At 42.0% G+C, this 15,632-nt stretch overlaps 1 protein-coding gene across 1 annotated transcript in view; it reads right to left on the reverse strand.

The window, feature by feature from the left end:
• Positions 1-2,361: 2,361 nt before the first annotated feature.
• Positions 2,362-15,632, reverse strand: part of Col6a5 (collagen type VI alpha 5 chain) — a 100,140-nt gene continuing 86,869 nt past the window's right edge. Inside the window, exons 38-41 of the mRNA XM_034484273.2 lie at positions 10,408-11,097; positions 9,056-9,152; positions 8,141-8,373; positions 2,362-4,148 (exon numbers count right to left, since the gene is read on the reverse strand). Of these exons, the coding sequence (XP_034340164.1) occupies positions 4,129-4,148; positions 8,141-8,373; positions 9,056-9,152; positions 10,408-11,097 (1,040 nt within the window). The 3' untranslated portion in view covers positions 2,362-4,128. The remainder of the gene's footprint in view (positions 4,149-8,140; positions 8,374-9,055; positions 9,153-10,407; positions 11,098-15,632) is intronic.

Below are 15,632 nucleotides of genomic sequence, written 5' to 3' on the forward strand. Positions count from 1 at the left end.
ACCAGCTGTTCTAAATGCATCCTCTCATGTTATGTAAGGTTGCAGGGGCTTAACAGGTCATTTCTGGGGAAAAAAAACCTTTCTGGCAAAATGGGTTCTTAATACACACACCATGGTTCCTTTTGAGGAAATTCAAATTGACTCTATATTGTGGAATGTTCGAGAATTTTAAAAACAGTTTGCTCTTTTTTTAAAAAAAAAAAAAGGCAAAACAACAAATTGTTTTCTCAACCATTCACCTTGCTTTCTGCAGCACTGACCTCCCAGGCCAGTCACACTGGCCAACGCACAGGCTCTGCTCAGGGACTGTCAACATGTCGCCCTCTCCAGAGCACACATGCACAGCTCTGATTTTTTCGGGGTTTGTCATCACTCATGCCACTCTCCTCCTTGTCCCTAAATCGTGTTTATCTTCTATGACTCTGTTCTACCACCCCTTCATTTGGATTGTCATCGCTAAGTGTCAGGGACTGTCCTGGGAATGTATGGGCCAAGCAGAGATGCTGGCAGCCTCGACAAGTGCATGGGTCCTTATAACACAGTGAGAGCACAGAGGGTGTGGCCCCGGGGACCATGAAATATACAGTAGGTGGGTTACTCTGCTGTGATGGCTAATCTTCATTGTCAGCTTCACTGGGTTTAGAATCACAGTAACCCATCTGCAGGTGTGTCTGTGTTTCCAGAGAGGCATAACTGAGGTGGGAAGACTCACCCTGAAGGCCAGTGGCGCCATTGTATGGGCTGGGCTCCTGGACTGACTAAAAAGAAGAATGAGCATCAGCACTGACCTCTCTCTGCTTTGTGACTACAGATGGGGTGGGGGGAGCGGCGGTGACCAGCTTCCTCAGCTCTTCCCACTGTGTGTACCCCTTCATGATAAATGGTACCCTCAAGGTGTAATCCACAATAATCCTTCCCCCACACTCAAGGGAGTACACACATTAAATAAATAAATAAATAAATAAATAAATAAATAAATAAATTTAAAATATATTATTTTGGGTTTAAATGGCATATATATATTTCCTTCAGGAAGCTCTTCACAATTACAGTGAAATGCTTGCCCATTATCTTCCTCTTGCCTGTGTGCATGTAAGTGTATATGCACATGTGAGCTGTACGTGTGACAGCCAGAGGATACCTCAGATGTCATTCCTTACGTGTTATCTACTTCCCTCCCTCCCCCCCCCCAACCTGTGTGGTGTGTGTGTGTGTGTGTGTGTGTGTGTGTGAGAGAGAGAGAGAGAGAGAGAGAGAGAGAGAGAGAGAGAGAGAGAGAGAGAAACTTGGCCTGGAGCTCACCAAATAGTCTAGGCTGGATGGCCAGTGAGCTCTAGAAATACACCTGTTGCCTCCCCAGCGCAGGGGTCACAAGCATCTGCAGTAATAGCTGGCTCTTTTACGGGGATCTAGGGCTTGAACTCAGATCCTCATACTTGCAAAGCAAGCTGAGCATGACTGAGCTGTCTCTCCAGCCAGTCCCTCTTGCTTCTTATACACAAGTTGTGCTGTGCTCTATACAACCTCAACTGACTACTCAAGTGTCTGTGACCACTCTATGACTTCACATGTAACATCTGACATGTGACCACCCAACTGTCCCTTAAATGGTACTAACTCAATTCCTCAAGGTGAATGAGATTTGATAGCTATTTTTTTAAATTTCCTTTCTAATTCCTGACATGATCTTAAATGTATGTAAGGATTTACTTAAATTTTGTATATGCTTTTTTTCTCCCATGACTTCGGTTATTCTCTTAAACCATGTATGACCAATCATCTAAACATATAAAGAATTTCTATTAAACCCGTTAGAAGAAATAAGATATCATGGTGCCTATTAGATGCCCCACCTCACCTCTTTCCACTGTGGAGCCTGGAGTTTGGCTTAGGGGAGATAGAACAGATTCCTTTCCAATGCCCAGCTCCCGGGCAGGTTTCAGCTTTCTTGTCTATTTAGGCCATAGGCCTGCAGGGCTAGAAAACCCATTACTGGTACCTGTGTTGATCCACTTCCCTGGAGTGCCACCTTCACCCCTGCAAAGGGGAGAGTCTACCCCAGGCTGTGGAATGAGGAGAGGGATGACAGGATATTCTGATTATCTTGTTTCTTTATGGACATTCTTCAGATGTTGCAAAGTGTCTATTTTCCTGTCACTGAATTCCTGGGCTCTCCTGTTGTTGACTGTTGTCTTTTACTAAAGTCCTCAGTAAAAGACAGGGGCCTTTGCTTCTCTGGCTTTTAAATACATAAGTGATGCCACAGTGTATCTTTCTGCAACTTTTTCTGGCTTGATGTTCTCTTTGAGACTCACACATGTTTATGAATGCAGCTCACGTTTATTGGTTAGACTGCCCTGAAATACTGTTAGGTGCATATGACACATTAGGATACATAGTTGCTTTTAACTCTGATGCAACACATAGTTTCCTATGGTTCCTGTGTATATGTGTGAAAGCTTTATATATCCACCTATTGATAGGACTGTTGCTGAGTTGAAGGATATGGTTAGATATGGAACGGATATTGCTTCAGTGTTGTCCAGTGCTATAACGATCTTCCACCAGCCGTGTGGTGTCTATTGGTTCATACTCTTCGACACCACTATCACTTTCAGGTTTAAGGGTCTGATGTAGTCTTCACACTTCTATTAAGACACACTGACAAAAGTTCTTAGGGACAAACAAAACTATTAAATAAATAGACTTTGTTTTAGAGATTTCCAAAGCAATAACTGGCTACTTAAAATTAACCGGCTGTGTTATTTTTAAATTATGTGAACGACAACAGTCACAGTAAGGAAAATTATGTGGAACAAATATGAAATTGTCCATGTGGTATTCCACCAGCATACTCATTTCATTTTCGCACAATGCATGCTCATTGGTTTGGCAATTACTTGTTGCCTTAACCAAATTGAATGATTTTATTAGTATATAATAATTGTACAAAATAATGGGTTTTATTATTGCCACTTCCAGAAAGCATACAAAAGACTCTGATAACATTCACCTCCTCTGAATCTTCTTTTATTCCCCTCTCCCTTCCAAATCCCTTTTACTTCTCATCTTCCAACCCCCCCACCCCCAAGTCCTGAAATTCCACATATGGGAGAAGACACATGATACTCGTCTTTGTGAGGCTGGCTTATGTCACTTAACATGAAAGCTTATGGTTCTCTCCATTTTCCCACAAGTCACATGACTTTGTTCTTCATGTCTGAATAGCACTCCACTGCCTGTGTATGCCTTGTTAAACTGAATGAGTGTGTAACTAATTCACTACTGCTTTGTCTTATCCTGTATATGTGTTTTCTAAGTAGGTCTTATGTGCTTTCCTAGGCTTGTATTCGAAAGCATCTAAGTTAGACTACAGTTAATAAGAATGCACAGAATAAGTTTATGGGTCAGATTTGGGTTTTGTTGATGTTGTTGTTTTGTTCTTTTTTGTTTTAGAGACTTTTTGATACATTAAGAATAGTCCTGTTTCCATATTCATATGTTGACATGATTTCTTTTGTAGCAAAACTCAAGTACACACAATGCAAAACACACTAAAATAGAAAACAAGTTTCCCTAACACAAGTGAGCAGTCCATTAAGCAGCCTCTCCTCCCCTTTTCTTTGTTATGGGAATTTGTTACTTTATAAATGTCCTGGTAATCATTGCTAAATGTAAACTCGGGGTCCTATGAGAACCAAAGCCACTGAGTTTAGGGTTGTATAAATGGCTAAAAAAGACAATTGGGACATTCCAATTACAAATTGCTTTTACTCAAGGGTCTAATTTGAGATGGAGACGTGATGACAATCATGACAAAAGTCTTCTTTTGGCAGAAAATCATCCAAACTGATCAAAGTGAGTGAGCCAAGCTGTCACGGGGAAGCCTGTTGCTTCTTCTTGTTCAGTGTCCCCATTCCTCCTGAGAGTGAAACTCAGTCCTAGTTTTGAAGGTCTGTTCCTTGACATCTCTATCCTGAAGAGTCTTTCCCTCAGGTTTGGGACTGGGAAGTAAATTTAGTCCTAGTTCCTGCCCCTACCCTTCTAATAAGTGATTGACACTTTCTGGATGGAGCCACTGCCGCAGGGAGTCCCATCTGCCAGTGAGCACTCTTCTCTCCTGAAAGCTCATCTTGCATCTTCGACATCTGGAAAGCATGAACGACACCTTGCTCTTAGCATCACAACATTGGATAACAGTGTTTCTTCCCAAGCCTACTCCTGTAGGTGCCAGATAGGATTCAAACACAAGAAACAACGATAATCCTTGCTACCTTCAACAGTCACACTAAAAGTCCAAAAGAGTGATCTAGGAGGTCCATGGAGAAAAATATGAACACTGGTAAAACTGTGCAATGCATAGGACTGTGAACACACGTCTCTCTGGTCTACCCATGATTTGAAATTCCCTGCTTAGTGGCTTTAGTAGATGCAATTATTATATAATCATTTGAAAGGGGTAATGACTGTTTGCAACATCTGGCTCTACTAAGAATTCCTGTGGCCTTTTTATAGCATTCATATACAGGACAACATTCCTCCCCTACCCCAAGCCACCTGCTCCTGACTTCCCCCAAGGTAAGCTTTTGATTGCCAATCCCAGCACCTACTCTCCTCAGAGGCTGCTGTTGAGCAAGAGAGTGGCTCAGTGAGTACCTAGGATGTGTGCCCTTGCCCTAAAGCAGCTCTCAGTCCATCCATCAGGGATCTGGGAGGGAGGAAGACCCAACTTCCAGCCTCTGATGAGGATAGCTCTGCCTCCTAACTCAGAAGCCTAACTCCCGGCCAGACCCAGGCTTTGGCTGCCCTCTATGGGACAGTTCTGAAATAGCACCTCATTTGGTGTCTACCCCTTTCCTAGGATGCTTCTTCCTCCATTGCTTGATGGACTCTCTTGTGACTGTTCCACCAATGGATCTCATGAACGTAGGTTGTCAGCTCAGGGGGAGCTTCAGGGGAAGATGGCTAAGTGCCTGTCTCCACGGGAAATGTCACGTTGGTTTTGTTTTTCCTCCCCCTGCACCTTGGAAAGCTTCTAAATTTCTAAATCTAAATTTTCTTAACAATTTAAAAGTCATTAAAAGTATGCAACCGCAACATCCTGTAAAGGCTGACATTTAAAATAAAGCTCCTGTGGGGGCCAGAGAGATGACTCAGAAGGGAAAAGCCAAGCCTGCTGACTTGAGGTCAATCCCTGGACTCCATGTTCAAAAGTCCAATGTGAAAGCATGCATTTAGAATCTCAGCATTCCTACAGTGGAGTGAGAGGCAGAGACAGGAGAATAACCCAGAGGGAAGCTTGCAGGTAAAACCAACCTAGGGTATGCATTTCTCCTCCTTCTCCCCCTTCTCCCCCTTCTCCCCCTTCTCCTCCTTTTCCTCCTTCTCCTCCTCCTCCTCCACCTCTTCCTTCAAACAAGGCAAAAACGAGAGAAAAGACTGGGTCCTCTGACCTCTACCCCAGCCCCACATAACACACTCATATACATCATACACACCCAGACATACAATAACAAAGTTTAACATGTTTTTCAATGACACGTCCATATTTCTTTTCTTTTATCAGATGGGGTTTCATGTAGCCCAGGCTGGCCATGAACTCCTGATCCTGCTTCCTAGACCTCCCAGGGGGCTTGAATCACAAACTGATGCCACCATTCATAGCCACATTTCTCTTTTATCTTATCCAACAAGATCTAAGTTCCATAGTGGTTTGATATCAGCTATCCACTGTCTAAAAGATGTTTACATCATGTCTCTCCTCAAACCTCTACTTCCATCCCACTTCCAGCATAGGATTCATCCCAACTGTAAAAGATTTGTATGCTTTAAACTTTAAATTATTTGCCTGATTATACCTTTCTGTTGGGGAACTCTGTGTGTGTGTGTGTGTGTGTGTGTGTGTGTGTGTGTGTGTGTGTGTGTGTGTGTATGTGTTTGTATTTTAATTTCCTATGTCTATAAGTATAGGTATAAAATTTTTGTCAAGATAGGATATTATTAGAATTTACCACAAGCCTATATATGTAAACTTTGATCATTTTAGCAAGGGAAAGTAGGCTTTTTATTGGAAATGTATTAGTTACATGGATAATTTTAATAGTATTTATATTTCTGTCCTGACCATTTCTACCCAATCTCCAAAGCTTCTTAGGAAGATCTTATATCTGGGCCACAGCACCTTAATCAGATACAGGATGGCTAAGAGACATACCATAGTCATGGAGGGTGGCAGGGGCAGGGCATTTGTAAGAGATGAAAGAAGGCCTCTAAGATCTCACACATAAAACATACTCTTTAAGACTGGCCTTTTAGACACACTCTGGCACATCTCTATGTTTCCCCATTAGAGATGATGCATGTGCTCCAGAAGGGAAAAGACCCACCTTACCCAAGCTCCTCATTAGCCGTGGTGGAGGACCACAGAAGCTTTAGAGATTGTGAACTAGGTTAACAACGGAACCCAAGCTGGCACTGGGGACTCCTCGTGCCCAGTCTGGTGAGCTGTCCACACAGCCATCCGTCAGCTCTGAAACTCATCGCAACAGCAAAAAGCTAGCACTCACTGAATTTTCAGTCTAGGCCACATGCCTTTTGAAGCTCGTCACATACATTTAGTGCTCGAATTAGGCTATGATGCAAGCTCTGTTAAAGTCTTCACTTTGCAGTCAAGGAAACGGGGGGTGAGGGTGGGGTCTCAAGAGAGGCAGGGCAGCAGCACGCCCAACGTCAGATGCTTCAGTGACTGAAGAAACCTTCAACTACTGTTTCCAAAGTGGGCACAAAACACTACCTCTGTAAGCTGGCTCCTCAGACAGTGGTTGAACTGATTTGACTATAGCTGCTCTCTCAGACTTAGTGACTACCAACTCATGAAAGACAATGAAATCTCTTGCAAACACAGACTACTGGTCAGTGGTTTCCCAGAAGTATGAGGTCTTACACGTTGTAATATCTAGTTGAAGGACTCCTATTTAAGAAGCTGATTCATACTCAGGATCTACAACACTAGGCTGGTGGGTCTCAAGCATCAGCCTGTGTGACGCTGTCACATGCTCTCACTGACAGAGCTTTAGTTCAGTAGATCTAAGGGAGGATCTGAGAATCTGCATATCCAGTGAGTGCTAGGTGATGCTGATATTGCTGGGGTTAGGTTCTACCGATCTGAGCATTTTCAACAGTGAACTGCCTTGAGACATGCAGCAGGAATGATCCAGGCAGGATTCACGGCAGTGTTTTCAAAACGTGACCGTATACCTGAAGCACACAGGGAGCTTTGTGAATAATACTAACTCTGTATGTATCTCACCCTTAGAACGATGATCTCATTTGTGTGGAGTGTGGTTTTGTTCTCACTTAGAAGCTACTACAAATAGTACCCTAGTATGTATGAATATGTATAGATTGTTTTACAAACACACACACACACACACACGTACATACAGATACGTATGAGTATTAGTTAAGGTTTCTATTGCTGTAATAATATACCATTGCCAAAAACAACCTGGGGAGGAAAAGGGTTTTCACCTTAAATTTCCAGAAAACGTCAGGAAGGAAAAGCAGGGCAGGAACTCAAGCGGAGGCTGCTTACAGGCCTGTTCCTCATGGCTTCCTCAGTCTGCTTTCTCATAGCACCCAGCACCAACTGCCCAGGGTTGGCCCCGCCCACAATGGGCTGGGCCCTCCCCACATCAATCACTGCTTAAGAAAATGCCTCCATAGGTTTACCTACAGGCCAATCTGGTGGTGGCATTTTCTTCATTAAAGTTCTCTCTTTCTGAATGAATCTAGCCTGTGCCAAGTTGAAAGTAAAAACTAGCCAGTAGAACGATCTGTTCGGAGTCAGGATGCTCCCCACCTGCCTGAGGATGCAGCTCCTGCCTTCCTAGAACACTTTTGGTTCTCATTTACACCCCCTGCTTCTCAGCTCCCTGACTCCACTTCAGATCCTCAGAGCTACTTTCTTCTCTGGTTGTTCTGAACACAATCAGCTTCCTTCCTGCCTTCCTGAGATTTCCTCTCTTTGTGTTCCCGGATAAGCTTCGCTAGCACCTCTCCTTGGCCCCATGCTTTTCATGGGAAAAGACCAGCCAGACAAGAGCCCTTCCGGGTCTCCAACAAGGACACTGCAAATTACCTTGTTTGCTCGTCACTGGAGCTGGGGTCTCTTCGGAACACGACTCTTCCTTATCATTCACCATCAGTTCCCCAGAGGCGAGGAGCAGGTACAACTTCTGGATCAGATCAGCAGCGCTCTCCGAATGGTTGCCATGACTGTTCCCCAGGAGGAAGAAATGCTGCTCCTGAGAACCGGCATCTCCAGACAGCTCACTCTCGCCTGCCTCGATTTTGTACACCTCAGGGATGAGTCTGGGGATGAAGGAGACAAGTAATTAAGGTTAGCCAAGTCCCTTGTAAGATTAAGTGCAAATCTAGCCACATACCGAACAGAAATCCATCTTAGGCACGTGATAGAAATAGTCCTAGTGGGGTTTATGCATGCAGGGGAAGTTTTCTAATATTCAGAAGGAGAATTAAACCCATATTTGTCTCAGGGGTTTAGGATTCCACACGAATGTTTTCATCGCTAAAGTTTTATTGGAGACTTGGGGTTTTGCTTTGCAAAGTCAGAATCATTCCTACAGCTCTGACACGTGCTTTTTCTGAAAGGCAGGATGTTTTCTCTGCCATGTTTTCCTTCCAACCACTGATACTGTAAGCTTTGCTTGGGCACTAGCCAATCTGAGTTGCATTATGTAGTTATCAATATGAGATAGCTTTAATAAAAGCAACATATATGGTTGTTTGTAATATAAAATGTGGTCCTGCATAATAAAGATAGTGTTCTGTCTTCTGCTAGCCAGTGATGTCATCACCAACACAACGTTTAAAAAACCCTTGCCCAGCCCAAATCCTGTATCCTGAAATGAAAATGCCCATTTACTTCACATACTTAGATTATGACCCACTAACACTAGACCAGATATTGCTTTGCATTCTTAAGGATTGTTTCCTAGGCTGAACATGCCACATCTGAGATTTCTTAACTCACAATACACTGTCTTCTGTGCCAGCATTCTCTGGGCCAGGGAAGGTGAGATCATCGCACTTGGCTTGCAGGTCTTTGCCAGGATATTTGTTGATAGCACCTGGAGATAGAGTGGGATTCTTAGTCTAGTTTTTACCTTCCCACATAATGCCTGTCATCCAAAAAGTCAGTTCATCTTATCCTGGAGATGGAAGTCTCTTCAAAACCAAATTAATCTTGTGATGGACTTTGCAAAGTCAGCATGCTGGCATTGAAAGACCTTGTTCTTGCCAAGTCAATGAGATACAGCAATAATTGAGTTAAAAGTTCCCATGCCTGGTGATACAATTCAAGGACATCTCTGAATTCCTCCTGTTATCTATTCTCCCCTCATCCCCAAATCCCAGAAATGGAGGCTCTTCCTAATAGGCTCTGTTGGCTATTGAAGTTGTCTTCCCTATTTCTACCTTGCAGTTGAAAGAAGGCACTGTTTTTGACTCGGTAGTAAATATATTGCCTGAATTCCATGATTCTAAACTCTAAGCTGAGTCCTGGGATTGTGTGTGTGCCAGAACTCCTAAAATCCTGGGTAACCCTAGCAAGCTCCCAGCCACTGCAGATAACCACACAGTGTGGCTTTTGCTCTGTCCCTGATTCCTAGCACAGGCTAGGACTTGTTTGATACTCTTAAAAACTTAGCCCATTCCATACCCCTGTCTGAAATTATATATAATACCAAGGACAGAAGCCAAAGCAACTACTCTCAGAGTACCATGGTGGAAAGGCACATTTCAAATCTCTATGTGATTGCATTTAAGCTAGATCTTGAAGAGAGGCTCTAGAAAATATCTGTATCTATAAATCATAAGACTTCAAGTCAGAATGAAGGCTGGTGAATAATGGCAAGGTAGACCAGATGTCCTTGGAAAAAGTAGAGGGTAATGTCAGTAGGAGTGTTATTTATTATTGCAGTACACTTGGTTAAGGGTTTAGTAACTAAAGTGCAGCTTAATAGAAAAGAACATAGTCCTAGGGTCAGAGTATGTGGGGTTGAGTCTAGAATTTACCAGGCATTAATTATGAGCTTTTGAGCAATTTATTTAATGTATCCAAAACTTAGTTTTTCCTTTATAAAAAAAGGGGATCTAAATTCTTCCCTTTGAGAGCTATGCTGAAGATTAACTGATGTAGCCAGTCAGAGAACCAAACACTTAGCAAATGTTCAGAAGTTAGGCTTAAAGGAAACCTTTCAACTATTGAAGGCTCTCCTGCCTAGAACTCTCTACTAAAATGAGATGCATTCAACTAAGTTGGCTGATTGACTGCATGCAGAGACATTGATAAAACAACAAAGGAGAGAAACTTGAGTGACTTACGTCTGATTGAGTGAACAAATGGCTTGATGAACTTGATGATATAGTCCAAATCTGGCTTGTGTACCCGGCCAAGCCGGACTAAGTGATGATCCAGAGGGCGGCTTGCTAATTCTTCTAACTCCATGTCATTGTGTATAGGACCAAAGGAAAATACAAATATGGAGTAGCCTTGGCACTTGGCTCTCAGAGATGCATTCCTTAAAACTTCTTTGTCTAAAGGGTTGGTTTCACCTGCAGTTACTATAAAGATAACTTTGTTTTTCCTCAGATTGGGTGTTCCTACAAAGACATTGTCAATTGTCCACTGAAGGGCATGCCCAATAAAAACATCTCCATTGAGCTGATGAAGAGACTCTTGGAGATGATGCTTCATTTGGTGTACAGTGTTGTAAGTGACCAAATCAAATTCCAGGTAGACTGGGCATTCTTCGGTATTTGGCAGATAGCCTGGGGGAGAGTAGGTCAGGACAGCCACTCTGTCTCCTAAGACAGAGGTCAGTGGAGCTGGGGCGATGTGAAAGTAATCCAGCACTGAAGTTATAAAAGCTTTCACTTCCTTAAACTCTTTATGTCCTCCTGCTTGCTGAGAAGCATCTATGAGGAAAGCCACATCCATGTAATATTCTTGAAGAGAAACATCCCCGGACTCATGAGCAAGACCCAATTCTTTTCTGCCATGATTTTCATGTTCTGCAATAGAATAACTTTAGTCATTAATGGTGACAGGGTTAACCTGAAACTCTAAGACATGACTGTAAACACATGCCAAGGAATGCTACTAATCTTCCTTCCCACACCATGACAGACAGTACTAATCAATATAACAGCAGATATCACTAATCAATCTCAGTATTTGTCCTGAAATACATTCTTCAAATCTGCCTTCACTTGGTTCAGAGTTATTCTTATCTGACACATGGTATCACATAAAAAACCTAATTGCTACTAACTTCAGGTTTTTCTGAAATGGCTGATTTGACTCCAAAATATATCAATGCAGGAAGAGAAATATACGCCTAGTTTTAGCTTTTCCTCATGGTTACAAAGCCTGCAACACACATTCACATCTACTGACTATTGGAACTCAGTACTGACTTTGGAACCTTGCTGCTATGTAAGATATGGCAATCTCTAAGACTTGCGTACTCTGAGGGGTGGTTATTAGCCCATGACTAGATAAGGAACTCACTTTATAAGGGAGGTCGAATGGTATCAGTAAGCACTGGCTAATCAGTTAACATGAATTTCTTTCTACAAAGTATTCTTAGTGAAGAAATTAATACTGAAATTTACACACTTGTCTATTTCTCTGTGTGTATGTGTGTTTGTATGTGTGAGTACAAGTGTGTGAGTGTGTGTGTGTGTGTGTGTGTGTGTGTGTGTGTACAACTGTACTTGCTTTGCACATGCATGTGGAGAGGCTGGACATTGAAATGCAGATAAAATATCCAGACACACAAGTAAATAAATCTAATTTTTAAAAAAATACAGTGGTTGTATATATAGTTTTCCTTTCATGGAATTTCTTTGTCTGATTTTTGGTTTTAAAGTGACATGACTTCAAAGAATGGGTTGGTAAATAGTCTTTCCTCTTAAGTTCCCTAGAAATGTTTGTATAGAATTGATATTCATGGCCAGGTAGTAATGAATGGTTCATGCCTTTTATACTAGCATTAAGAGGCTGAGCTGAGGAGGCAGAGGCAGAGAGGCAGAGGCAGAGAGGCAGAGAGGCAGAGAGGCAGAGAGGCAGAGAGGCAGAGAGGCAGAGAGGCAGAGAGGCAGAGAGGCAGAGAGGCAGAGAGGCAGAGAGGCAGAGAGGCAGAGAGGCAGAGAGGCAGAGAGGCAGAGAGGCAGAGAGGCAGAGAGGCAGAGAGAGAGGCAGAGAGAGAGGCAGAGAGAGAGGCAGAGAGAGAGGCAGAGAGGCAGAGGCAGGCAGATCTACAGTTGGAGGCCAGCCTGGTCTACAGAGTAAGTTCCAGACATCCAGAGCTACACAAAGAAACCTTGACTCCATTTTTAACCAAACTTTTAATTATATACTGTGATTTTTATTTGTTGCAATATATTAAATTTCAGAATTACTTTGGGGCTCAAAAGCTAGGATTTCAAGTCAGTGTGTACATTTCACATAATAAGCTGTTAATGGTGAGCAAAGTATTATATTACTAACTAGATTTTCCACATCTGTAGAGTATATTACATGTATTTTGTGGTATTGAGAGTATAGAAAGTTTAGAGTGTCAAACATGCATTTAATGTGTATTTTTAAACAAATTTATGGCAATTAAAATATTTGGAGACAAGGGTTAAAAAAAAAAAAAGAAACCCTGACTCAAAGAAATATTTTTAAAAAGAATTAATATTTATCATGTCTTAGAAGATTTGTTGAATTTGTGGTAAAATCATGGGAAAACTTCAAGTACACATTCAATCATTTTGACAAGCTAGTTAGCTTATTTCTTCTTGAATGAGCTGTGGTGATTTTCATATTGTAAGACATTGTGTCTAATGTATACACAAAAGTGTCTCATTATAGTCCCGTTACCCTTTTGAAAGCTGTAGAACACAGAAGATGCCTCTTCTCCCTTTGCTAACATTGGTCATTTGTGTCTACTTTTTCTAGTGAGTCTGATTCTATAGTTTTATCAATTTCATTGATTTCAGTGATCTGACTCTTGGCTTTACTGATTTTTATCATTTTTTTATTCATCAGGTCCTTAAATGTTATTGCTTTTTTCTGCCCACTCTGGGATTGCTTCTCTTTCTGTTTCTGGCTTTTTAAGATAGAAATTAAGGTGACTGATTTGAAGCTATTTGTATTTTTTTTTTAACCAGCATAAGCATTTAATATTAAAAGTCTCTTCTAATTATGCTCTATTGGGGTCTTGAAGATCTGGAATGTCTGTTTCATTTGTATTTCTCCCAAAATGCTTTCCGATTTCTTTATCAATCTCTGTTTCAGCCATAGATTATTTTAAAGTGTTTTATTTATTTTCTAAAGGCTTGGGGATTTTTCAAAGATCTTTCCACAAATTATTTTGACTTTAGTTCTATTTGGGTCAGAAAATATACTTGCTATGACTTAAATCCTTTAACATTCTTAAGCATTGTTCTAACACATGGACACAACATGGTCTATTTTGGCAAGTATTTCATGGGCATTTCAAAAAAATGTACACTCTGCTCTTGGGTGGAATGTTCTGGAGTGCCAAGTAGCTTACATTAGCTGATAATGTTATCATGTTCTCTGGTTGTTTTTTTTTTCTATCACATATTTGGAAAGAATATGGAAACTCACTATTTTTTATTCTAATTATTGAACTTTTTTTTCATTTGAGTAATTTCCATTGCTATATTTTCAAGTGGCCTGCTATTTTTTTTTCTTTTGTCAGGCCGAAGCTGCCTGCCGTTAACCTCCTCGCTGGTATACTCCTCCTAACACTATGGGTTTCTTCTCTACAGATACTACTTGAGCACTAGAAAAAAATGGCTCAGTGGATAAAGGCTCCTGCTGTGCTGGCACAAGGATCTGAGTTTGAATCCCAGCACCCGGGTAAGAGGTTGGCTATGACTGAACCTGTAACTGCACTGCGGGGTGCAGAGACAGGAAGTTTCTGGGGCTCACTGGCTGCCACCCTGGCTCCATCCGTGAGACCCTGAAAAGAATAAGGCAAAGAGTGGTTGAGCAGGGCACCAAGTGCCCTCCTCTGTGAGAGTGCACTCATGTACACATGCACAGATGCATGCATGCACACACACACTAATGCTGCCTCTGTGAGTAGTGCCAGGAGAGCATCGGGAGAGCTTCTACAGAACTCTGGAGTTCTCTCTGTACAGCTTTCTTCTCTGTCCTGTGACCTTAGATGTTGGTCTCCCTGAATTCTCAGATCTCTTTCTTCATCTCTGAGAACTCACGAGGCTCACCTAAAATTCACTCACTTCACATAGAATCTTAGGTCAGGAAAGCGGAGACTCTGTGCTGCTCACTTCCTTCGTCTCTATCTCCCAGGATCTTCCTAAAGTCTCATTTATTTATGTATGTGAGTACGCTGTCACTGTCTTCAGACACACCAGTAGAGGGCATCAGATCCCATTCCAGATGGTTGTGAGTCACCATGTGGTTGCTGGGAATTGAACTTAGGACCTCTGGAAGAGCAGTCCGTGCTCTTAACTGCTGAGCCATCTCTCCAGCCCATTGTCTAACTGTTGTCTCAGCTGTGTGGGATTTCTTTCCCTGTTGGTTATGCTGGATTTGGTCCTGAGGAGGTTCTGTTATGAAATACTAATCACTGGGGTGGGGGTGGGGGTGGGGTGACTGCTTCCTTCTCTCAAAGCATAAAGAACTGCTCACACATGTACTAGGTTCTTAGTATATTTATAGACACCAACAGGATTTGGCACCTCATAAGCTCGCTTGAAATGTACAGTTCTCCCATTTTCCACCAGAAACCCAGTTTGAAGTTCTTACTGAATGCATAGTCCAGATGGAAATCCTGATTAGACTGTTGATCAGTGGACAAAAAGTGTGTCCTGTAGTGTTCTTTGCTGCCAGGGCTACATAACGCCCAGCACCATCAAACAGTCTCCGAGATTCACAGCCACAGCATGTGAAAGACTGTACAGAGAATAGAATGGGCGTTTCTGCCTTTTGGGAGTTCGACGTTCTGGACCTGACTGACCATTATCTGTGGTGCCAGCAAGAGCTCTGGTTTCCAGCTATTGATTATCAGTCTTTTCAGGAGCCAACCAGCAGACTTCCATAAACATAGAAGCCATGATTGCACAGATGCTACAGTAGGAGGAGGAAGGACCGACGGACCAGAGCAGTAAAACGCCATTCTATGCATGCCTAGAAATATCATGATCTCATCTTCAGTTTTCTTTTTATAAATAAACTAAAATCTCATTTCTCCCCTCCAAGTACCTGGCAACAAATCCTTTTCTAAAGAGGCACAAACCACCTACAAGAAACCTTAAAAATAAGTTCCCTCTGTACTTAGATTCTCATGAAAAAAAAAAAAATCAAAGAAACTAAATATAGATGACCGTGCTTTGAAAACTCTAAAATTTAGTCCAACCCTAAGGTAGGATTGTTCTATTTTGAGTCTAAATTCATGTAATTTGGGAAGATTCGGGCTTCAGAAATATTTCTCCTTTAAGAAACCTGGCAGGAGCCTAAAAAGAAAAACCCACTCACACAGCTTGCAGCAATGCTCAACGTTCTC

This window comes from Arvicanthis niloticus, chromosome 21 (assembly GCF_011762505.2).
Source record: "Arvicanthis niloticus isolate mArvNil1 chromosome 21, mArvNil1.pat.X, whole genome shotgun sequence".
In the NCBI taxonomy this organism is placed as follows: Eukaryota; Metazoa; Chordata; class Mammalia; order Rodentia; family Muridae; genus Arvicanthis; species Arvicanthis niloticus.